The 25,774-nt window shown below is 37.3% G+C and overlaps 3 protein-coding genes across 6 annotated transcripts in view; 1 reads left to right on the top strand and 2 right to left on the bottom strand.

The window, feature by feature from the left end:
- Positions 1 to 3,637: 3,637 nt before the first annotated feature.
- LOC119693110 (polyubiquitin-C) lies at positions 3,638 to 6,922 on the bottom strand. The gene is made up of 2 exons (XM_038115561.2): positions 6,765 to 6,922; positions 3,638 to 6,002 (listed from the first exon to the last, which is right to left on the bottom strand). Exon 2 carries the CDS (start codon positions 5,994 to 5,996, stop codon positions 3,711 to 3,713), a length of 2,286 nt encoding a protein of 761 aa, XP_037971489.1. The 5' UTR covers positions 5,997 to 6,002; positions 6,765 to 6,922; the 3' UTR covers positions 3,638 to 3,710.
- Positions 6,923 to 7,691: 769 nt separating this feature from the next.
- LOC119693121 (cytochrome c oxidase assembly protein COX16 homolog, mitochondrial) lies at positions 7,692 to 8,540 on the bottom strand. Its single transcript, XM_038115582.2, has 2 exons — positions 8,259 to 8,540; positions 7,692 to 7,951 (listed from the first exon to the last, which is right to left on the bottom strand). Exons 1-2 carry the CDS (start codon positions 8,408 to 8,410, stop codon positions 7,771 to 7,773), a joined length of 333 nt encoding a protein of 110 aa, XP_037971510.1. The 5' UTR covers positions 8,411 to 8,540; the 3' UTR covers positions 7,692 to 7,770.
- A 281-nt stretch (positions 8,541 to 8,821) lies between these two features.
- The window catches only part of LOC119693113 (tyrosine-protein kinase CSK), a 37,286-nt gene continuing 20,333 nt past the window's right edge, over positions 8,822 to 25,774 (top strand). For 2 of the 4 annotated variants that reach the window (XM_048628563.1, XM_048628564.1), the window contains exons 1-2: positions 8,823 to 8,978; positions 22,685 to 22,776. In XM_048628563.1, coding sequence (XP_048484520.1) covers positions 22,729 to 22,776 — 48 coding nt within the window. In that variant the 5' untranslated portion in view covers positions 8,823 to 8,978; positions 22,685 to 22,728. Of the gene's footprint in view, positions 8,979 to 14,353; positions 15,761 to 22,684; positions 22,777 to 25,774 lie in introns of those variants that run through there. The other 2 variants (XM_038115568.2, XM_048628565.1) reach the window with 2 other exon arrangements.

Genomic DNA, 25,774 nt, shown 5'->3' on the forward strand with positions numbered 1-25,774 from the left:
CATTTAATAGTCGGTATTCTATGTAAACCTTGTATTTTATCCTGCTTTATTCATGTTAGTCTATGAATAATTCTATTTTAAACAAAACTGCGTTAGTAATTATGTTATAAATATTATTTTTACTGCATGCAATGCAAATATAAGAGATCACGCTTTTTATGCAATATAATTTTGTTATAAAGACAAGGAATAGCTTGTAATATGTTGAGTTAAGATTGTAAATTAGAATTTAGTTAATTTTAATGAATTTTTAATTACTAAGAATACAGTGTACTTGTAAATTTTTATGGATGAATCCTAAATAGAAATGGCAAACAATGAGTTTTGTTCAAATAAACAATAGCGTAATTAAACTTATGAAATGAACACCAAAGGCCGGTACCATGTAGTATATCAATTGTCATTCATATAATTATTAGGCGAACTACGTAGGTATAAGTGTATACTTATATCTTACTTATGAACACTGCAGGAAATAGTATCATATAATTTATTTTTGCTATAACTTGCGTACAATTTAAAAATAACTTAATTTGTCAAAACAAACGAATGTGTTAAAATAACAATTATTATGAACACTCTTACCTTATACTTACGTACTTACTCCCTTTCAGGGGTAGCCATTCAATTGTTCGCTCATTTCAAAACTTCTATACTACAACGTACCTGCCTACAATAGATCAATATAACATTATATTTCTTGAAGGCATTAATGTACAGACACAGTTTACTGATCATGTTTATGTACGTACGTAGATGTGATTTTAGTTAAGGTTAGGAAGAAATTGTTTAAGGCTCGACTATACCGACCGGTGTATCTAGAAGACACTATATCTTTACAATTTTATGATAATCCAAATCCTACGTTAAATATACTTACATGATGTGGTAAAGGTTGTTTACCTGACTATTGTGGTATTCTACGAGCATTTTTTATGCTATGCTAGAGTAGTAATTGTCGTATAATAAAGATTGGTCAGATGCAAATGAAAAATATATACGGAATAATTTGTATGCTAGTCTAAGAACCTGTTTCACGGTGTCTTAATGCATCTTATAGTATACATGTGTGTTAAAATGATACTGTAACTCTGCAAAAGAACTTTTAAAAGTATCAGCATCACTTTTATCCCACTGATAAATTTTATCCCGACATTGTTAAACAGGCAACAGCTTGGTTTAGTCGAGTCGTAACACTGTTATAATGTTGGTTTAATGCTGTTAGTTCAATTACCGTGTGAAGTCATAGAACTACCTAAGCTTAGGTACTAAGCAACCCGTATAATTACATTATGTTAGCTGTTGTATAAGTAAAATGTAATTTTACGTTGCGACATTTTATTTTCTTATATTACTTTGCGTATAAGAACTGATCCAGCTCTAAATAAGAAGTAATTAATTGATCAACTCTAAATCTCAAAGCTTTATTAATGAATATGGTTATTTCCTTGAATTCAGTCAGATATTTTTGTAGTTGAATTTAATCCTGCATATAATAAGCTAGCTTCGTCAGATTGATTTCAACATTTACATCTATTTCCTATACACGACCCGTGTACCGGTATATAACACTACATAATGAAGGTTTACCGGAAAATAGAGCTAATGCATAAGGAAATAAACTGCGGATATAGAATTGTTTAAAGGATTCCAGTAAAACAGCTACTTAATTGTTAAGTACCTACACGGGTCCATTACTTAAAATCTGCAAAAAAATATATCTAATAATATTTAATTTACTGCTGTTGGGTTGGAGATAGTTCCTAGCACACAGGGTGGAAAATATGGGAAATGCAAGGAGAAAACCCTGTATTGTAATAGACAAAAAATGTCTGACTCAAACAATGTGCAATGACACCTAGCTCATACGATACGTTCCCAGGTACACTGGATTATATCTAGAACAATGTCTGACTGTTTAGAAAATTATAGGATTTTCCAATCGCGATAAAGATATAAATAAATAGTAAGTACGTAGATAGGCGTTTATCATTAAAATATCAACAAACCTGATGTTTTTCTTCATTTATTAATGTCTCATGTAGAATGATAAATCAGAGAAAGATTAGTTACAAGGGTTTCTAAGTGCTTAAGAGCGATCACAAAAATATAAATAATTTTGGTTACTCCAGATATCTTTTGTTCAATGTTCTTACCATAATATCAGTTGTTTATATTTCTATTAAACTTTTAGACGTGTAAAATTCAAATTTGTATAAAAAGGTTTATTATTTTATATTTATCAAAATCAACTCTTAACTTACATTTATTATCTATGTATAATTATAATCAATGACTATGAATGAAAGGCTCCTATACAGTTTGACAGATACCTACCTAATGTATGTCATTCTCAAATGAACTGACTATAGTGCCACAAACTTATCTGTTCCGGTGACAGCGAACTAAATTGATCCATATCTCATTACTTACTAATGAATTGTATATTTTAAAACATTAGATGGGTTTATTAACACCGCAAGAGCGAAATAATGATACGAGCAAACTTAAAATCTTATAGAATTAAGAAATATTAGAGATTTATTTGAGCTGTCACCGGAACAGATAAGTTTGTGGCACTATACTGTACTGTGTGACATACGCTTGGTACCTAATTGGTATAGGTTTAAGGATGTCCAATTGTCCAGTACATGATAACGGTATGATGATGAGTTGATGACAAAATACATACGATTACAAGTTACATGCATAAAACAAAAATCATGATGCAACCAACAATGTAGGTACTTAGGTAAGTATATGACGAAAGCATCAATCATTGTTGAATCATCTTTGTAATAGGTATTTTACGTCCGATCTCTATGTAAGATTATAATTTCTTATTGTAATAACTAAGTACATACGTACAGATACATTTTTATCATTGTAACTATGTATTACTTACTTAAATCATTGTTTTGTAACTTTCATCTTTATTAATGTACAAAAATAAATGTTAATGGTAAAGCCAAAACATATTTGTTTTCATTCTAAATAGTTAAAGCTCTTAATCCCACTAGGCAAACATTTTAACAGATCTAATGTTACTTTATTTGAAATACCTACACTTGATTGCATTAAATATTTTGATTTAATTGGGCACTATTTATTGATATTTAAACGTACGCGAGATTCCACATGTAGGTACAATAACGTATACGATAACATTGTGGACATCACAGGATACTTCTCTGGCTAAAAGGGTAGGTTCTTGCTTTTTTAACAAGTGGGTAGGTATAGTTAAAATGTTAGTTCATCAGACTATTAACTTGTCTGGCTGGACTATCATGAACAGATTTTATGTGGCTCTCTACTCTTCGTCTAGCAAATAGCAACGTACCTATTTATACTTATGTTCCTTGCATGATACCTAGGACTAGGACACAAGACCTAACTTACCTATCGACCTGAGTATTCTCAACAAAGGGTCATGTTTATTACCTACTCTTATCATACGTAATGAGGAAGCGGAAGTAGGGAGTGCCGAGACGGTTTTCCACGCCTAGACACTAGGCAGCCATCTTCCGCGTACCGTACTAACTACTATCATAGTTAGGTATCCTACCTGATAAAATGATTTCTAGGACTTTCGACAGTAATAATTAAAAAGGGGTTTAAAAAAAATAAAAGAATTTAATAAGCTCAGTTGTTTTTATTTTCCACTAATTACTCATTTTGCATGGAATGACAAGAGAAGAAAAAGGCAGTAATTAATTTCCACCTCTCAGACGCAATACAAGATGAAGAGTTGATTCCTTCTGGATGTTGTAATCAGAAAGTGTGCGTCCATCTTCTAATTGTTTGCCGGCGAAGATCAACCTTTGCTGGTCAGGAGGGATTCCCTCCTTGTCCTGGATTTTAGCCTTAACATTTTCGATAGTATCAGAGGCTTCTACTTCTAGAGTAATAGTTTTGCCAGTCAAGGTCTTCACAAAAATTTGCATACCGCCTCTCAGACGCAACACCAAGTGAAGAGTAGATTCCTTCTGAATGTTGTAGTCTGATAGTGTACGGCCATCTTCCAACTGCTTTCCAGCAAAGATCAACCTCTGTTGGTCCGGGGGAATACCCTCCTTGTCCTGAATTTTCGCCTTCACATTCTCAATTGTATCAGCCGGCTCTACCTCAAGGGTGATGGTCTTGCCAGTCAGAGTTTTAACGAAGATTTGCATACCACCTCTCAATCGCAGGACCAAGTGAAGTGTTGATTCCTTCTGAATATTATAGTCCGAGAGTGTGCGGCCATCTTCTAACTGTTTACCAGCAAAAATTAAACGCTGCTGGTCTGGGGGAATACCCTCCTTGTCCTGAATTTTAGCTTTTACATTTTCAATAGTGTCAGAGGCCTCTACTTCTAGAGTGATGGTCTTCCCAGTCAAGGTTTTAACAAAGATTTGCATACCTCCTCTCAGACGAAGGACTAAATGTAGAGTTGATTCTTTTTGGATGTTGTAGTCTGAGAGAGTGCGGCCATCCTCCAACTGTTTGCCGGCGAAAATCAAACGCTGCTGGTCTGGTGGGATTCCCTCCTTATCCTGGATTTTGGCTTTTACATTCTCAATAGTGTCAGAGGCTTCCACTTCAAGAGTGATTGTTTTACCAGTCAAAGTTTTGACAAAGATCTGCATGCCTCCTCTCAGACGCAAAACAAGGTGGAGAGTGGATTCCTTCTGGATGTTGTAATCAGAGAGGGTCCTGCCATCCTCCAACTGTTTCCCGGCGAAGATCAAACGCTGCTGGTCTGGGGGAATACCCTCCTTGTCTTGGATTTTTGCCTTTACATTCTCAATAGTATCGGAGGCTTCAACTTCAAGAGTAATAGTTTTGCCGGTCAAAGTTTTGACGAAAATTTGCATACCACCTCTCAAACGGAGGACCAAATGAAGGGTAGATTCCTTCTGAATATTGTAGTCCGAAAGAGTGCGACCATCTTCCAGTTGCTTGCCAGCGAAGATTAAACGCTGTTGGTCTGGGGGAATACCCTCTTTGTCCTGAATTTTTGCTTTTACATTTTCAATGGTGTCCGATGCTTCCACTTCTAGCGTAATTGTTTTACCGGTCAAAGTCTTCACAAAAATTTGCATACCTCCTCTCAGACGAAGTACTAAATGAAGAGTGGATTCTTTTTGAATGTTGTAATCGGAGAGGGTTCTGCCATCCTCCAACTGTTTGCCGGCGAAGATTAAACGCTGCTGGTCTGGAGGAATTCCTTCCTTGTCTTGGATTTTAGCCTTTACATTTTCAATAGTATCCGAAGCCTCAACTTCGAGAGTGATCGTTTTACCAGTCAAGGTCTTCACAAAGATTTGCATACCTCCTCTCAAACGCAACACTAAGTGAAGAGTTGATTCTTTTTGGATGTTGTAGTCTGAGAGAGTGCGTCCATCCTCCAACTGTTTGCCCGCAAAGATCAAACGCTGCTGGTCTGGTGGTATTCCCTCCTTGTCTTGGATTTTTGCCTTAACATTTTCAATTGTGTCAGAGGCCTCAACTTCAAGTGTGATGGTTTTTCCAGTCAGGGTTTTAACAAAGATTTGCATACCACCTCTCAAACGCAGGACTAAGTGCAGAGTGGATTCCTTTTGGATGTTGTAGTCTGACAGAGTGCGGCCATCCTCCAACTGTTTGCCGGCAAAGATCAGCCTTTGCTGGTCTGGCGGAATACCCTCTTTGTCCTGAATTTTAGCCTTGACATTCTCAATAGTGTCAGCAGGCTCAACCTCTAGGGTGATGGTCTTACCAGTCAAGGTCTTCACAAAAATCTGCATTCCACCTCTCAGACGAAGCACCAAGTGAAGAGTAGATTCCTTCTGAATGTTGTAGTCAGAAAGAGTGCGGCCGTCTTCCAACTGTTTGCCAGCGAAGATCAAACGCTGCTGGTCTGGGGGAATCCCTTCCTTGTCCTGAATCTTAGCCTTCACATTCTCGATGGTGTCAGCAGGCTCCACCTCTAGAGTGATGGTCTTGCCAGTCAATGTCTTGACAAAGATCTGCATCTTGATCTGTAACAATGTAATAAAAATGTTAATATCCCTTTATCAACAAAGTGATGATAACACTTTTCGTAAACATACCTACTTCTACTTATATTCAATAGGTGTTAAAGATAAAGATTTCACAATATTATTGAATTGTGCTATCATAACAAGTCTGCGTCATAATAATGGCGCTGAGCCAAAACGGAAGTTTTGCACAGGTCAAGGAACTATTCAAATCAATGACCTAAAAACCTACTTTTAGAATATCTAAGAACGTACACTGAACATAATATTGTTATAGGTACCTATTTATACCTATATTTCTTCTGGGTTACTTGATAGGTAGGTACTGCTGTAACTATGTAGGTAGTAAGTAGGTACCAAATATATGAATAAACCCAAGATGATCCACAAACCAAAACGACTTTAGGCAAGCTACAATATTTTAGAAAATTATGCAGTAAATTGCTGTTATATTAACCTTGCCACACCTATTGTAGAGTTTTGCAATTTATATAAAATCCGAGAATCTAAGTTGGTTTATCATCAATAACATTTCCACAATAAATTGTGTTTATTCAATCCTTGATGAGGGCATAAACGATGGTGTGATTCAATTTATTTTCCAGTAAGATGATTAAGATGGCGGACAAAGGAAAAGAAAATCAATGAAATGCGCTGCACTGCGCAGTTCTCAGCCAGCGAAAGAAATTTAGTTTGGTTTGAGATTCAGCCTAATTTTAAGTATGGTGTATTATGAGCAGTTAGAATGGAAAAGAAACTTACCAATATTCACTATAATTTATCAAGGAAATGTCTGTTCTTGTACAAATAAAAATCTTCAACACAACAGTGAGTTTACTATGCGATGCGTTTAATTTTTCACTTTGAAATGCGTCAAGAAAATAGTTGCCTCGCCTTTATATAGACTTGCAACTTAATCAATACTGTGTTTTGATTGGTGCCGTTGTTTATCCGTCTCCCTTTTACACTTAGCGCAAATGAAAGAGACAGCAGATTATTTTGATTTTTCTAGAAACGCATGCGTCATGTCTTGAGAGCAAAGAGTGCAAACTCATGATCACAGAGTACATAGTACAGCCAGTGAATGTTGGTAATTCGTGATCTCAGAATAATAACATCGCTGTTCGCACGAACCAACGAACATTGTACATTTTCTTAATTTATATCTTCCTTCCTAAATAAAAATGGCTTATACAAATGGGGCGAAGATCTATCTGTCGTGTCTAGCTGATTATTTAAACTAGACTGTGCCTTGAGAGATAGGTACCGACCTCAGAATAATAACGGTCCTTTGCTGTGCTGCAACTTCTGCCTCCTATTATAAATAATCAAAGACTTCTACCAACTTCTCCTCTAACAAACGAGAAGCTGTGCTCTCTGAGGCTGTTACTCTAGCTCATGTCTTTTTCGACATACGAGTACATCGAATATGGAAAGATCTCACTCAGAGTAGGTATTTACCAATATTTATTCTTATGAATGTTACAATAAATAACTCAAAAGCTATTGCAGATTTGTTATTTGGTTTCATATATCAGGTTTAATTACCTGCAACTCTGCAAGATAATTTTATTTGTATATTAAATGAAATTACCAAGTTTGTATTATACATGTTAATGTTATACATGACTGTAATGCACCTACTTTACATAAATAGCAAGTAGATGTTCAGGAATAAAAACTAATTAATTATCCTAGTTAAAAAACAAATAACAATATATTTTTACATCTTCTACCATACTACTAATAAAACAAAATATGAAACAAGCTATGACTTTTGCTGTAAATTATCTTCCCAAGGCCGCGGACCTCTCTTGTTCTCCCAGTTATCAATATCAAGCTTTTGTATTTCTTCATAGGCATCTTCAAGTGTAACTTTTTTAGTTCTGTTTAGTCCCATTTTTTCTGCTTCTTCTTTACTGACTCCTTTAACTTTTGAAAATTGGTATCTGAAATGGGTGAAATATGTTAGACAATGAATGCTAAGCTACATATTGAAACTATGTACACTTATGTATTGCAACTGAGGTAGAACAGTATGGCAATGACTGCAGTCCTGATAAGGGTTTAAAGTGATTGGCTAAACAAACAAAGCACAGTAGGTCTGTAGGATGACAAAAATGTCTGCGTCTATTACACTAGTAAAGCAGTACCCCACAAGGTGCTACTATTTTTATTCTCTGTAGATGTGCAAGTGTCTGTAGCTGGCACACTCGAAATGGTTAGATAAATCTTATATTGTATTTATTTTATTACCTGATTTGAGTCCATTCTTTTAGTCCAAAAGAGCCTCCGACAACGAATAAAAGAAAAGGGACACCATATCGTACCGATTTACGTTTGCCAAAACTTTGAATTGAATCTCTAAGAGACTGCATTTGCTTGATAATCCCTTCCTTTGTAGACATTTTACAGGTCTTTATTATAACTGTATTGCACTTGTTTTTCCTCTGCTATTTATTTTATAATATATGAAAATAAATCATAACATAACCTCAATTTTGTTTTGGCTTAAAATGTCAAATATGACAAATATCAAGACTTCAAATCAATCAAAGTCATTCCTGGCATCTGTCACACACGACACAGAGTTGTATGGCTGCATTCATCAAGTGTGGTGGCGCAGCCACAGCGTCTCCGAAAGAACCATTAGTTTATTTAATTACGGAAAGAAGTGAGTTTTGGCCATTATGTACTGGCGCACTATGTTTGGTTTTATGAAAGGTCATGATTATTCTGAGCTTTTTATACAGTAAGCCATAGACCAAAACTTCAAAATTTTTCATAGACAAGACGATGCGATGAAAAAGTCGGTTCTCCTCTCTGGAATTTATAAAATGGCTGACTTTTCTGAGTGACGTATGTGTTGTGTGTTTACGAATTATCAAATTCTAAAACTATTAAATAAAACTTGTAGATAATGAAGTGAGGAGTACCTGTATGACAATTTTGTTATCTTATCTTCGCGTTCGTAAGGTTAGTAAATGTTTTTTTTTATTATGTAGACAGTATTGATGTCTTTGAAAGTTCGATTCGAATCGTTGGTGCTCCCTTGAAGCAATGTAGGCGGAATGTGTGCCAGATTATTCTAATTTCCTTCTACAAATCTCTACATAACTCGACAAATGTATTGGACTACGTACCTAAATGTAATTTATCAAAAATAAACTCCGAATTCCTTGGTTCACTGTTATACTCCTATAAATTATCCTGAGCAGCAATAACTGCCGAAGGTTGTTGGTATTGTAGGCTATGTCATGGTACATACAGAGTAGACGCAGAAACCACTTTATTTAAATTCGTGTAGGGTACATGAGCATCAGGTAATTTGTAATATATTTTCACATTATTAAAAACATTTTTATTCATCTTCAAGTAGGTATCAACTTATCATGTAGATCTTGATGATGTATAACCCTGACTGTTTTATTTAATTTTAAAATGAGATAATTTTACTTTAATTTCAATAAAGTAATACATACATATAAACCAATTTTCCTGCGATTCTGGTGTGTCACCATTCATGCTTTGATAATAAAAAACAACATTTAGGTTTGAAAAATAAAAAAGAATATTCTTGTGTATAGTCAAAATGTATGCTAGTTAACAAAATATCTATATATGTGATAATTAACTAGCTACCCTGCAAATTATGGGATATTTATGGCTGTATTGCTCTGACATTATGCCGGCCACACCAGTATACTCAACGGAAGACTTGTGCAAGTATAACAGAGCGAGTGAGTGATTTAAATCGTGAAACTTGTGCATTTTTTGTCACACATACACTCCTGTATATTTGCAGAAGTCTTCAGTTGCAGTATACCAGTGTGGCTGGCATTATACTGTCAAAGCCAGACAGCAAGAGATTTAATTTTGATTAACTTTATCAACTTACAAGCCACTATTTTTTTTATTAATAATATGTAATATGTCAGATTTTTATCTTTATTGTTGAACTACTAGACCCAGGTTATTTGGCATACATACATGTCTATCTCACACATTTAAATGCAAGTCGTTTCTATGTTAAAAATGTGCATAGTCAGAGTCAGTGACTAAATTTACTAAATTCTAATCTATCATAACCATTTTATTCTGGGAGGTGTGATCTGATCAGAAAAAAATAATTACTTATGCCTACAATTTCACATTATACATTTCATCCATTGTATCACAAGGTTTTCACATGGAGCAATATGTATGGGCAATTTTCTAGCAAGCAACCTGGGAATGGAAATTACTTTTTGTCCTCAGTTTTTTGCCGCAACATTATTGCAATGGAAAACTGCTATTGTTTGCTCAGCCTCGCTGAACTTGTAAATAGTTTTCCCTTGAATTTCCCACTGAGCTTATTTATGACTGACATGGATATTTTTTCATGCAATCTCGTAACTTTCCTTCAATGATCGATGCGTTGTGGTGCACTGGTGTACTAATTACCTAAGTGCTTAAACTAATAAATAATAATAATCAAGATCAGCAGTGGGGACGTAATGGGTCGTGATGATGATGATGAATCAAGATCAAGAGCCCGATTTTCGCTGACTGACGTTATATTATATATTTACATGACTGAAGTTGCTTTGTATGTATTAAACGTACATACAAATCGGTATGTGCGGATTATTTTAGGACAGTCTGTGTTTAAAATTAGAGCTAGTGCAGCCAACCTCACGCGTCATCCTGCTATTTGTATTACTACTTATGAGTATGTATGACTCATGTATGGTGGATTGAGCTGGTATTAAGCACAAATTCACTTAAGATTCTGCCAAAAAACTACCAGTGTACTACTACTTACCATATTATATTTTGCGAAAATCTCCCCCAGCAAATTGACTCGCAAGATAAACATCGCAAAAGATCCAGCGTTAATTTCGATCGTCGACAATCAGAAGTCATCGACATCTGGATGCCTCGTTAGGTGCTCCTTTAAATTAAGTCGTCCTGTTTAATATTCAACATCAGACGTATTTTGATGTGTCCCCAGTACAACATTCGTACGGAGCACGCATCCATTATGTCGTATCTTCGATCGCCGCTCACGATCAAGCTACTGGTTTTGATAAAGCCATTGTCTTCGCATTTGGATTTACTGCGCATGAACGTGTCTCCGTTTCGGACAATATTTAAAGCATTATTCTTAGCAAGAGAAAGACAAAATGGGAGACACTTGTTTGCCAAAATAATTTGAGACGTATGTATTATCCAGACATGAGGAAACAAAGAAATGTAAACTACAAAGAGAATATCTAACAAAAATAAACGTCGGAGTCAACAACATCAACAAAGACAAAAGGATCCAATTTTACCGATCCACAAAGGGTTTTATTTGGCAAATAATTATTTTCAGACACATGCGATTATAAAGAGCATTAACTGTGTATGAGTCATACGTCGCGAGGACATATCCTTGCGTGTCCTCAAAGTCAAGACTCCAAACGGGGAGTGGCGCTTGTGACCCTCGAGATACTATAAGGAATTATAAATATAACGTCTTCATCAAATTGACGCAGTTATGATGCGACCGGTGCATCGAAAAGGGTTCATAGCACTTTTAAGCTCTTTATATACTCATTAAACAAATGAGTTTGGGAAAAAATATGTGATTCTTAATAAAGCTGTTTAATCGTAAATGCATGATTAAATTAAACTCGAAGCCCCTTGATCAGGATGAAGTCATGGAGTGTAGGTACTACACGTTTGATTGACGATGAGCGTCGCTGGTGACATCACCCACAGTCGGGCCGCCACGGCTACTGTTTGTGCTCCTAATTCAACAAAGACTCGTCCCCATGCGGTAATTGGCTAACCACATGCCAAGACTATCCAACTATATGTGATTCTTTTTGTGTTTTAACAAAGAACTTGCTAATAAATGTAGAAATATTTATATTTAGGTTTTGTGTTTTGATAAGATACACTTGCTTGGTTGCGTCTGTTGATTTCGCCACAAAGAATATATTTTTATTTACTGAGGAAACGTAAACAACATATCAAGTTAAATGAAGTTGTTTACTTGAATTTATCTTACAGACAAAACAAAGTAAACAATCGTTGTTGTGACAAGTTCAATTTGGCTATATCACGCCGTATTCTAGATTTCTTATGTGAATACAATAATACTGAAAATATAAATGGCGACGACCGAATGGCGTAGTGGTTAGTGACCTGACTACTGAGCCGATGGTCCCGGGTTCGATTCCCGGCTGGGGCAGATATTTGTTTAAACACAGATATTTGTTCTCGGGTCTTGGATGTGCCCGAAAAATGGCAATAGGCCCGCCCCCTATTACATTGGGACTAACATAACACTCTGGCGAAAAGTGGGTGCAGCAATGCACCTCTGCCTACCCCGCAAGGGAGTACATTAGTACAAGGCGTGAGTGCGTGTGTGTGTGTGTGTGAAAATATAAATACGTGATTGTAGAGCTCCATCCGAATCATTTCGTTGAATTTGAAAGCTGATGTATCTTTCTGACCTTATCTCTATTATCGATTTCTAAAACGTCTAAAAGCATCGATTATTTTATTTTACCTGAAGACCCCTTTACTACGTTTTTCATTTTCGTATGAACGGTTGCCGCGTCAGTAAATTTTCTTTGAAGTACTGAGATTAATTCTGTTGCTTTTCGCGGCTCGACATTCATTTCCTCACATCGTCCAAACGAGTCACTCCCAGTTCTCTGGGGTAGCCGATAAGGGCTACTGCAGACGGTATCTAAGCGGGTCAGGGGCTGACACTTTGTGCGTCTCTGTTAATATGTCATGTTTCCACTCCAGACCTTTGTTCTGGGTCATGTTGGCACCGCTTAGGAAACTGTTTATATATACAGGCGTCCCGCTACGAGAGTTGAACATATCTCTTTCTGTATACTACTATATAAGTGCTTCTCTTGTTGACTTCATCTGCATAGATTTATGTAAATAAAAGTTTACTTTGATGTATATAGGTGCTTCGCTCTTACACAAATGAATCCTATAATGTATAGTCTCCGGCATATTAAACGACTCATTTTACAGCCTTGCCTAGCGACAGCTATACAATTCTACCATTGATCCGATTTAATATCTAATCTAGTAATCAAATTGGAAACACATTAACGCGGTCGACCTCAAATAGCAAACCTCATTTGCAGCGGTACAAAGAGATTCTTAGTACATACATCTAATGCGGTGCTACATTAGTACTATCAGCTCCAGTATAAACATGCCAGTTTATTCGCCGGCACTGCACCGGCATCGGCACGTTCTATGGGAGTTATACGACGACGTCTAAAGCCGTATCGATTTACTTGTGACTGATTGTACCCGACGAGCTTTTACGCCAACGCACCATTATTCGCTCGGTCTACTCACCTGAATACATGCCAGTCTGGCGACAATGGATGTTATATTCCCACATAATGGTTTCCTCCGCTAATGGAACGATAACACTCGATACACTTCCGAGTTGGAGGGTTTCCAGGCGACTCGGAGATATTGGCGAATGCATCAAATCTGCAGACACTTTGGATTCGATTTTGTGCTGTCGAATCGGTTTTGCGATGCAAGTGTCTTCAGGCTGTGTGGTTCGGTTGGCAGCCCTGTGACTAAGCATCACTGCAAGTACAGTCGGTCGGCACGCAGTCAGAAACTCACGCTCCAGTTACCACAAATAACATTAATTGTTTTGCATTCTACTCCGCGGATGTACTGTGTTACTTATGGTTGTGGCATGCCCGTTATTGCCAACAAGTCACTCATGGCTGGTCTGGTGCTTTGTTGAGAACAGTTGCCCCCATGTCAATAGTGAACCCATCGTACTTAATTACTTATTTCACTTGCCCTTTGTATGTTTGTAAAAAGAGAGAACAATAAGTTAACAAATAATTAATTGAAATTGGCTAAGCATTTAACATGTCTAAGAATTCTAAACAATTCATAAGATTTTCTGTCTTTATCAAATGATGGTCACGTCAGTTAGCAAGGATTGTTGATCTTTTAGTGTTGTGTTGCACACACGAATTGCCCAATTCCTTGCAGTGAGTGGCCGCGAACGTTGCGTAATAAACACTGCAATTAGATAATTAGCTTCGGAAATTTTCTCTTCGCGTTTTCATGGTCTTTAAGGACGATACAGCACGGAGTGTAGATTTGTTAATCATGATTCTGCATTTTAAGATCATAATGTTGCTGTTCGCGTAGATCATGGATTACTTTTGTTTGATATCATCAACAAACAACAGCTGTCTGGATTCAATTTTTAGCTTTAAAGGACGCCTACGATGCGTATTGCCAATAATAAGAAAATATCGCTTTTATTGATAAGGCCGTCTGTTGAGTAATATGCACAGTATTAAATGTTATTTTGTGTTCTGTTAAATCAATAAAGTAGTAGGTATTATATTCTTTAGATCGTACATGCATGTTAGTCACGCTGCCACTTGACATTGTGCTCTATGAAACACTATCCATCCACGGAACTCCCGCTAACTTTAATGCCCGTCTCGTAATTGGCTGAATCGCAGTTGGCTGCACTTGTCACGGGATTAGCCGCATCTCTTTGGACTCAAAGGTATCCTCTGCGTCTGATTAAACCACTTTAACTAGCCAGTAACTTGATATCAACTTATCCGTTATACGAGAGGAATAAAACTTTCAAAGAGAAATAAAACTTGAATCTTGAGTAACTCTGATTAGTTCCGAAGGCCTTTCGATTATTATATCTGATCGCTTTTACCAATAAGTGCTGGTATTAATCAAGATATAGGTTTCCCCATAGATTTATTATTGTTTGGTGACGTAAATCAATGTGTGCAACAGTTGTTATTGTATTGGCTAACTAATGCACGTGTCGTGTAGTTGGCCGTCAGTCACAATCGCATCAGTATCAGACACCACGGCGAGGCTCGTTTCCTGTGACTGCTCAGCATCAGCTTTCAGTAATATGAGTCGACTCTTCGCCAGGAAATATGAATCGTTAACGTATAAAGGCATCGACTGTGGTACAACTCAAAAACCTACTTGTATTACTGCACTTATAGCAGGGGAGCGGGCGTCTTGTATCGGGAGCTATTTCTGCTGGTAATTTTAATAAGAATCGCATGCTTATTTAAATTATGTTTTATCTTTGAAATACTGCGGTTTAGGCAGTCCCACGACCCCGATGTTCTCTCAAAATAAATAAAAGCCACAAGTCATTTGAATTCTCTTCATCATAAATATTCGCTGTCGCAATTTCCATTCCGTGTTGCAGTTAAGCATCGCATCCAATCTGCACATCTGCACAGATGATGACACCCGCATTAGTCATTACCACTCGGCGATAGCGTTCACGGTCGCGAGGTTTCGATTACGATAAAGACAAGTAGCTTACAGTATGGTCGTTTGTGTAACATCTTCACTAATAGGGAAATTGGTTGTAGGCGGCGGATCGCACGCAATGCCGCGGTGGCGTGCGGCGCTGAGACAGTCATTGAGCCGCGTGCGCGAAGCCTGCACGCCTTCGCGGAAACCTAGCACTCGCGTCCCCAATGTGAGGATTAATCACCGCCACCCGCCGGCCGCGTCTCCGACATATGTAAACAAACAAAGAGTCCTCCTTGCTCGACTTGTACTAATAGTTATGGTGAAAACTTGACGTGAAATCCATGCAAAAGAACAATTATTTCATAGTAGCTAATCCTTCTTAATTTAATCTCAGTACAGTGGATTTTGACATATTGGTGTCATGTTTCTGTGATTGTAAAAGGAATTTCGCTACACCCATAATGGTAAGTGTAATTTTCAACATCGTTACCTTCAATTATGGGCTCGTGTTCATAGTACCGAATAGGCGCAGTTGAAGTTTACCAATTTGGAGCTGTTAGGCTTTATTTATCTATAGCACGCATAGTCACTGCAAGCAGTAAATAACTTAAATCTGGCGCTATAACAGCTTTAAATAAACATGAGTGATGTCTGGTCTGTATTATCTGGACAAACATTTTAAGTGCATTAATGCTATCTTGTCGTCTTAAGCGGTCTGAAGTAATTAAATACCGAGCTAAATGGTAATATTCCTGCTTATGGTCATCGATAACGCAGTAATTATACGTTTGCGAGTTCTATGTCTCTGTACAACCGGAGCACAGATACGAGAGACATGTTTTGTAAACATTTTGCAACTTATGCTAATGAGTCATCTGAATCAATTAATTGATGAATTCGATTGGTCGATTTCGTAACTTTACCATCTCTAGCCGGAGGCTTGTATTTGTATACTTTTATTTATGCAGACAGACGGGCCCACTCAAGAGATACGTAGCCGTGATTTGGTGCGAATAGCTATTTCTGTCACGGCGGCGATTGTCAATTGACCCCGCTTCAATCAGTCAGTCGGTCCGAGTCGGAGGATTCATCGGAAATGACTGGGCGACACAACCTTTACTGCGGATCGTCGCGACATGGCGGCGCAAGGCTGCTGCCCGTCTGCCTTGACTAGCCACTCATGCCTACTGCTTGGCTGATATATTTTATTCTGTTCACTAGGCATTTCCTTCATGAGAACATTAAGTGAAAATGGCCGGTTAATGCTTCGGTTCGTAATTGACTGATTGTCGATTTAAAAAGTGTTTTTACTTATAATATGCCGGATTAAATTGTGATAGTGTGAAACAGTGGATTTAGTTAACACAATAACCGATAAGTTATTCTTGTAAACAATACCAAAATTATACTTTGCATATCGTTGAGTCACACACCACATTTGGTGCACAAATAGGCGAGAATGGGGCCTGTCTCGATGATTAATCGCCGAAAATGTAATCGCCATTGGGGCATTGGTAAACCTATATTAATGCTTCCATGTCACGGTACACCCTCGCCCTATACACGATTTTATTATCATAACGCCTTATTTCTGATTTATATCTCTCTTGTTTATATCTATATCTGCACTGCTTCTAAGGAGAATATGGATCCAGGTAGACATGATTAAAAATCCGTTTTATTCTTTGAAAGGCTTCTGTTTAATTTATTCTGAGTAAATTAAATTTTGATGAGAAACAAGGGTGAAGATCTCCTGTTAGCGCCTATCGTTTTGCCTCATTTAGGCTTCTTAAATTCATCTTCACTTTTGTCATGCATTCGGTAGATTCTTACATTAATTACAGAATTAAATTAGTGTCTTCGCTGTTTCGTTAAAATATGTTCAGCAGTTATAAAAAATAACGGAAAGCATATCCTTTTACGAGATGTCTACAACACGACAGAAATAAAATAGGATGTAAACATATTGTAGCTAACATAAACACAGAATGCCAGACATAAATGTATTTGTATACAGCTGATGGCTCTAGCCACTGATTACTTCCCATATAACCTATTTATATGGCTTCCATTTTACCTGTTTAAAGGTTCAAAGTCAATGAACTACATAACATTTCAATCATTACGGTACAACTTGCTTTAGCTTCAAGGCACTAAAGGCAATGATATTTTCAGGATTTTTACGCAGATCTAGTAGCGTTTTTAATCACCATCATGATAAGTAATTAAAGTACTCAATGTTTTAGTAACAAATTTACCGAAATTCATCTGTTAAGTACGCTTATTTAATTACGTATTGTATGAATATTTTTTTATTCGTCTAAATAATTTAAAACACGTAATTTAATTTTCAAAATATGCATGATTCATTTAAAATAATGTAATTTTTACATGAAATATTATGATTCCGCAAGCGATTCGGTCACCTTTTATGGAATCCAGGATGTGCTGTTTCCGCACATTTCATTGCCTTCAACGAAACTTTAATAAGGCTGTCTTGATGACTCGCTTCAGTTTGCTCTGCAGGCTTCCTTAAAACTTTAAACACAGTTGTACCAACATTTGCATGCGGAGTAACACATATTATTTCCATGTTTGCCAGCACAATCTGCGTATGAATCATTTGCACCTGTGGAATGAAGTTATACATGTTTTGATAAATAGCGATACGGCCGTCACCGCGGGTCTAAATGGCAATGATTATTGTGTCATCTACGGTTTACGCTCCGAGACCGGTTCCGCGAGAGTGGCCACTACGCCGCCGCCGCCGCCGCCGCATGCCGATACTTGGTTAGGCTCAATGAATTCTGTTTATGGGTTTGCTTCGTGGAAGAGATCCGGCGAAAGTGGATCCACGTGTATGTCTGTTTTGGCGCCAAACGTGAAAACTGTCTGGGATTAGATAATTTGTCAAACTGGTTATTGATGCATTGCTCTACCGCGCGTCGTGCTCTCGCTTGTAACACCTTAAAGTGATCAATATCACCGAGGTGCAGTCAGCAAAAGCATCAATTGACTGCCATGAAAGTGTCTATCCAAACAACAGCAAACCACCCATTACAGTGGCACCGAATTAGCATTAAGCGGCGGGTGTCGGTTTCTCGTGCGATTGCGGCTGCGCCGGCGCGGGATGCTATGAAAGTGAAATGAAACCTCGTTGGTCGTTCAACTCGGCACACGCCCTCGACTCGACGCATCTCAGCAAAGCAGTGGGGTCACTCTATATGACGAAAACATAAGTTTCAAAGCGCTGCTGCACGAGCCACGACTCTACATCGTTGTATTAAACGTGCCGCTTGGCTCTCGTTTGTTAGGTTTTCGTCAGTATAGAGTAACCCCCTTGAGCCTCGGCCAGGGAACGCCCGCTTTTAGCAAGTGCCGTCGGTGCAAAGTGCTAGTGACAGCGAGCGGTGGTCAAGGACGCTAAATTTTATACGTGAAAACAAGAAACACCAGAATATATGGAGTCTGTTAGCATTACTCCCTTGTTCTTGAGCGTTCTTGTTATTTACATTGCATATCTGCCTTTCCAATTTCTTCTAGTATAACTTCCTTCAATTTAACGATCGCCTTTAATTTTGAGTTATTTCCTTTTTTTTTCACTTTTACTTCATACGTTTACGGTTCCCGAAGCTTACAGTGGTCAGTTGGTAACTTGTACGGATGTTGTTTTGATATCGGCGCGTGCCCATCTCGCCGGCCCTCGCCTGTCTATGACGGTGCACATTTCTACGCAAATTCCTTCTCAATCGTATCCCAAAGAGATGATGCAAACTTGAAACATGACTCGTTTGTTTGGTCTCCATATTGGACCGAGAAGAACAAACATGTCTCTAAATATGCTTGAAAGTAGGTATGTGACCAGTACAAACAGCGAATCTCCTAGTAAACCATTCTTCATTTTAGAATAGGCCAGTCACAACAGTGGTGAGTTAATTCGGTGCTCAAAGGCGTCTGTTACGTCGCCAGCAATAAATCAGATTTAGGCGAGCGTGTTTGTTCCCTCACGGAAGTAGCTAAGGAGATCATCGCAGATACACTCTATCTTTGTCCTCATGCAAAGTTAGCTACTTCACGTTAACAAATTATGCGTTTCCTGCTTCAGGATCGTTATCATGTTTATTTCAATAACAAAAACCTATTGAAATTTTCAGTAGGTTTCCGTTTGCTTCTTTATTATGCTTATTGGTATTTAATATTTATGTTTTTTTATATAACTGGCATTGCGAATTGTATACCTACTTGCTCTGTTACAACAAAAGTAGCTTAGACGAGTTGTTTAGTTATCAAGTAGCAGTAGTCAATGTAAGTCAACGATAGTGTTATTTCTTACATCTCAAAGAGTGACGTATACAATAACAGAGTCAAACTCGGTAGCGGCGGCGCGTGCGGCTAATGCTCTGTTAGTCTGATGAAAATAATATCTTGCATTGTAGAAAACATTGCACGCGAATGCAACGTTGCACCCAGTCAGGCGTACCTATGCGAGGTGCAATTAAAGTTACGTTAGTTACGCAACACCACGGTATCGGTAGGTGCATTCGCGCTAGGTCAAGTGAAAAGTCGGCGACGCATTACCATATCAATCTGGTTGCAACAGCGGTGTCGCTTTCACAACTACGCATAAATATCTCATCCGGTATGGTATTCGTTTTTAGCGAATCTGAAGTGTTCCATACTTTCATGAGTACTGACTGATATTCAATAAGCAGAATGTTACAGTGCAAGTCTGTTCTGTAATCCGATATGAAGTCAGTTAAAGGGCATCCAACAACCCTCTTTCAGGTAACATCGGAAATGTTCCATGAAAAGCGTTCTTCGCAGATATTTATGTTCTGCCATTTCACACCCACGCCTTTTATAAAGTTGGAAAATCTTCCACTAATGAACTGAATCACCTCACCCTTTTAATTTCTATTTCCAGAACGGAAAATGTTTTCCAGTTTTTATAACGTTGCTAATTGATGGAATATCGATTTTTTTGTTTGCTATAAAGGGGAGGATATTAATAACCTTGTAACAGACAGGCACGTGGCAGTGTTGGAGGGGGGCGGGGGGCGGAGGCGCAGCGTATAGTCCGCCAGCTCGGCCGCTGCACTAGATTGCTCTCAGCTACGTGGCTAATTCTGGACTCAATTAGTGCGGCTGGCCGAAGTACAGCCTGCTAAAAGCTCACAACACGCAACATTATAACCCGTATTGCCTGCACCATTAAGTAGATCTCATACAGTACCCGCCGTGTGGCTCACGTTACCGCACACTCCGCATGTAAAATAACTGCCACGAAAATATCTCAACACAAAAGCCGTTTCGTATTTTCTATTTTCTGCGAGATCAAAGCGAATATTCACAAGTGAAGATTACCTCAACATGATCCCTTTGAAAACATGCTATCGAAATATCCATTTCGGCTGTACGTAAATGCGAAATGAAAACAGTCTATCAACGAAATAGTTAAACTGTTAAATAGTGTGCGCATTCCAAGACAACAAAGATTGTTGAATGGCATAGCGATTGGGCGATAGCAGCGTGGCCTTGCTTGCAGCATTTTTCCATTGGCTTGTAAACAATTGCATAACGCATACAACACATACGCGCAACCATCCGGAAGAATCGTTGTCGTCACGCTCTGCTGGGAGCACTAGTTTACTACTACGCCGTCGGTTTGAGGACGAGAGTGACTCAACATTTCGCTATATACGAGTACTCTACAGAAGCCATCGGTTTAAACTCCACCGTAAACGTAAATAACAGTTAATGAAGATAATAAGTAATGAAATTAAGTGATGATCATGAATTCTTGTTTAGAACGGGATAGCCAGTAACGACTAACGACCAATAGTGAGCGAACTTAAAATGTAAAATCAGAGGATTCAGAAATATAATCATGCTAATCTGTGTTTATAGAGCCTCTTTTTTGTCCGTATGGAACCGCATTGATATACATAGTTATACATAAGTACTTAATTATTTAAAAGTTTTTTTATACTATTGTTTAGTTTCGATGGGGTACGATTCGTGGCCAGAGATATTAGTTGTTTGTGCAAAAAGCCCGCATCCTACATATTGGGTGAAAAGTGGATGCAGAAATGCACCTTTACAATGCTATTACGTTGTGATTGTATCCTGAAATGATAAAGACGACCTTCCAATCGCCTCCCAAAACGCTACCTAGGCTTCCTTGCTTAAATATTCCAAATTTATTAAGATATACAGGCAGCAGATTATTTATATACATATGCATATGAATATACCCAGCGCTGCTCAGTGAAACTGATCTCAATTAAGAGACTTGAAATAATCTCTTCGAAATCGCTTTATAACATGATTTTACACTTTGTTCGTGATAGATATAATTGAAACAATAGCAGATTACAAAAAGCAAAATCTTTGCGATTAATATACAGCCTTGAGAGCATTACACAGTACGCTTTGGAGTTATGAGTGTGACCAACTGAACCGTGGCCGTTTTTACTACAACCCTCTGTTTCATTGTTGTTTCTCGTTTTGTTTTATAACAGCTTTGTGTTTACTTTGAAAAATATATCTTTGAAAATTGCCATCATTGTGCAAAAGTCAGGTGTATAAATACGAGACACAAACATGGAATACACAATGCCGTATGGCCCGTATGAGTTTGGGATTGAACGTTACATTAATATTTATTGAGTATATTATGTTGTGTTGTTAGAGTTGATTTCATTGTGGTTGACTTTAGAACGTAAGTCGCATGTGAGTTGAAAAATAAAACGCCAGAGCACTGAAATACTCGTGTGTGTCGCAGTAGACGGTACTGTAGAGTTACTCTATACTGACGAAAAACGAACAAACCAGAGATGTCGTGCAATCGGCACGTTTAATATAACGGAATAGAATCGTGGCTCGCATAGCAGCGCTCCGAAATTAAGTTTTTCATCATATAGAGTGACCCCCCTGGACAGGGGCGTGCTGCGTCCACTTTAGGCTATAATCGTCGCGGTTTATGTCTTTCGCCACAACTTGTGCGCAATTAGACACACACTCTAAATGCACATAGTTAATACGGCCCAATCTAATTGGAGCTTGACTTATATGGCGATTGTGTTGGCCCTGGCCGGAGATTTATGTAAAACAACGCGAAATGGCACTTACTGACCTGGATCCAGCGGTGCGGTAGCATCTCTGAGCAATTTTCAAATGAATTACATTTAATTATAGTGGGTTTCTGTGTTCAAAGAGAGTTTGCCGAGAATGTTAACGGTTTCCCTTCGTAGAGTTTTTATCTGGTACGCGGTGCGACTGTGCCGAGTTTTATATATTTCATGCACTCCAATATTTATTTCCATACCTCTTCTAGTAATTAGGCAAAACAATACAGTTATCTAATATTTTATTGTATTTGTCGACAGATAATGAAGACTAAAACATCGTCGTTTTAGAAGAAGCTCCGAATATGAATTCGGACGTGCACCGCCATCAAGCGCACCCACCGCTCGCGCAGGTAATTTATTATATATTTTAATTTATTTACACACTTTTTAAACGATGTCGATGTGATGGTAGTTTACCTTCGAAAGGAATCGTCAGTAGCTCATGTCAATCCACTGATGTTCGTGATAGCCAAGTTAGCAATCACTATTAGGTTCACCTTGTACAGACGTTATCGAAATTATACACATAAAAGCTAAACATCACGGCACTTACCACAAATCCGCATTACATTATTTCTTACCTCTATGAATTATTGATCAGCGAGAAAAGGATAGCAAGAATATGCTAATGCACCTCCTTACCGCACCTCGGAACTTAAAATCAGCGCAGGAATAAACTTTACTTGAAATAATTCAGTCGCAGTTGATTAACGACTCGAGCCGGCGCGAGGGTGCAACACCGGAAATGGAGCAATTATTCCTTTCCAAAGAGAGAAAAATAAGAATTTACGTATAAGGAAAATATTCTATAAGGATCTACATCTACACGTGTTTTCGTTGCATATGGACATTACGAGACAAACGGCTGTGTCGCCTTTGGCAAGGTCTGCCATCGTGTGTTGTTGTTCTTGTAAACACCATAAATGGCGTCATACTTAATTTTCTAGGATCCTGCGGAACTATTCTTGCTCGTTGAAAGACGAAGTATAGGAGAGCTTTAATGAAATGAGTACTTGTAATGCGTTTTTTATGTTATGTAAGTCAACGCTTCAATACTGCACATTTAGTCCAGCACGAGTAACCTTCTGGTTCAGAAGCCAGAACTTGTACTGTACAATTGTTCATACTTTCTTTCATTGATTTGCTTCTCAGCTTTTAATTATACGGATCACTGAGGCTAATCCTATCGCGTCGAGACTTTAGTTAAAGCAAGTTCTTAGTCAATTATCTAGTAAATTCTGTTTGGAAAATAGGATCACGAGTATGACCCTTATAAGATTGTTAGTCGATGTATCATTGTATGGAAGTGTGGGCGCGCCCACCACTATCAATTTGTTCTTGGTTTACTACCAAGCCCACATCGACATACCGATTCGCTCAAAACCTGATGCACTAGCTAGGCCCTAAATTTTCTTGACTATTAATTTTAATAACCCTTATCTGTTTCATCCCTAAGACCTCAGATACATGACTTTTTGTTACTCAATAAGGAAAATAAACAGAAAGATCCTTGATTTTGTCTGTTTCCTTGATTCTAGTAGTTACAATATAAAACAGAACAATACCCCTAAAAAGAAGCGTATGTGTGAAAAGTTTAGTATTTGCGTTCAAGATTCAAGATTCAAGATATATTTATTTGCATAAACACAGGTTAGTTACATTCATCTTATGTATAGGTTAGGACATGCCATGCTTTGCCATGAGGCGTACAAATAGAGAGGAGGCGTCATAGTCATAATTTTATAAATTTTACACAAATCAATTATAAATTAAGAATTAATATTTTAATTACAGTTTTATATTTTTAATTAAGTTAGGTTTCAATAGTTTCAATTATGCCAAAAAATTATATAAAACACCAATTATCAAAAACAATTAAATTAATTAAAAAATAATAATAATAGTAAAAGTACCTAATTATCAGACCTGCCAGCATACATAAATTTATCATTAGATATTGTCTGTGAAAAACTCGTTTAGATTATAATAGTTCCTTTCAAGTAAAAATTTATTTAGTTCTCTTTTGAAATGAAATAGGTTTTCAATGTCACGTAGAGCCTTTGGTAATTTATTGAAGATCTTTGGTCCCATACCAAGTATACTCTTGCTAAACAGGGCTGTTTTACGAGGCATAGCTTTTAATAGGTTATTGTGACGCCTGTTATTGATTTTGTCAAAGTCCTTATAATTGTTTCTTATAAAAACCGATACTTCGTATATATAAAGGCAAGGAAATGTCAAAATTTTTAATTTTTTGTAATACTCCTTGCAACTGTCCGTTTTGCGCAATTTACAAATGGAGCGTAGGCATCTTTTTTGAGCTTTAAAAACGTTTTCTCTGTCTGTAGAGTTTCCCCAGAATATGATCCCATACCTTAATGTTGAGGTCACATAACCATGGTAAGAGATGAGAGCTGTGGATTGGCTTACAGTTTTTGATAATTGATAGAGAGCATAAGAGTACTGACTCAGCTTTTTGCATACAGTATCTACGTGGCTCTTCCATGTAAGTTTTTTGTCAATAATTAAGCCTAAAAATTTTGTTTCGTCTGTTTCATTAATTGTATGTCCTAAAATATTTATGTTCAAATTAGTTATGTCATTATTATAAAAGTCCATTAATTTAGTTTTACTAACATTTAATTTAAGATTATTAGCGGTCAACCAGCCAACAACGTTGTCAAGAGTATTATTAATGTCAAGGTTATAATCATTCTCATTAATTTTAGTAAAAACAATCGTACTGTCATCGGCAAATAGTATCATTGAATGTTTTGTTATATTAGGAAGATCATTAATATAAATAAGAAAAAGCAGAGGACCTAACACGCTTCCCTGTGGAACACCATTTTTAACTGCCTTTTCGCTAGATAAAAAAACTTTTTCTGTTTTTGTTTTACTACATATTTTTTTGATCTGGGTTAGTTGAGCTCTATCAGTAAGGTAGGAATTGATGAGTGACAAAATCTTACCTCTAATGCCATATTTTTCCAATTTATTCAGAAGTACCTTATGATTCACAAAGTCAAATGCTTTTGATAGATCCATATATAGTGCTGATACACATTGTTTTGTGTCAATGTTTGTTATTATTTTTTTTATAAAATTATATATAGCAACATTAATCGTGGATTTTTTTCTGAATCCATGTTGTTCTTTCGCCAAGATATCGAAATTTTCTAAGAATGAATAAAGATTATCATAGATGCATTTTTCATATATCTTTGAGTAAATTGGAATCAGTGCTATAGGACGATAGAAATCCATGATTTCTCTATCATCTTTCTTAAAAATTGGTGTTACGATAGTCTTTTTAAGTTTCTTGGGGTAGACTCCCGTTTCTATACT

The sequence above is a fragment of the Plutella xylostella genome, chromosome 21, assembly GCF_932276165.1.
Source record: "Plutella xylostella chromosome 21, ilPluXylo3.1, whole genome shotgun sequence".
In the NCBI taxonomy this organism is placed as follows: domain Eukaryota; kingdom Metazoa; phylum Arthropoda; class Insecta; order Lepidoptera; family Plutellidae; genus Plutella; species Plutella xylostella.

Coding starts and splice junctions, on each gene's coding strand:
- LOC119693121 (XM_038115582.2), bottom strand. CDS start 8,410: ATGTCTACAAAGGAAGGGATTATCAAGCAAATGCAGTCTCTTAGAGAT. Junction 7,952..8,258: donor AAAGAATGGACTCAAATCAG/GTAATAAAATAA, acceptor CACCCATTTCAG/ATACCAATTTTCAAAAGTTA.
- LOC119693110 (XM_038115561.2), bottom strand. CDS start 5,996: ATGCAGATCTTTGTCAAGACATTGACTGGCAAGACCATCACTCTAGAG.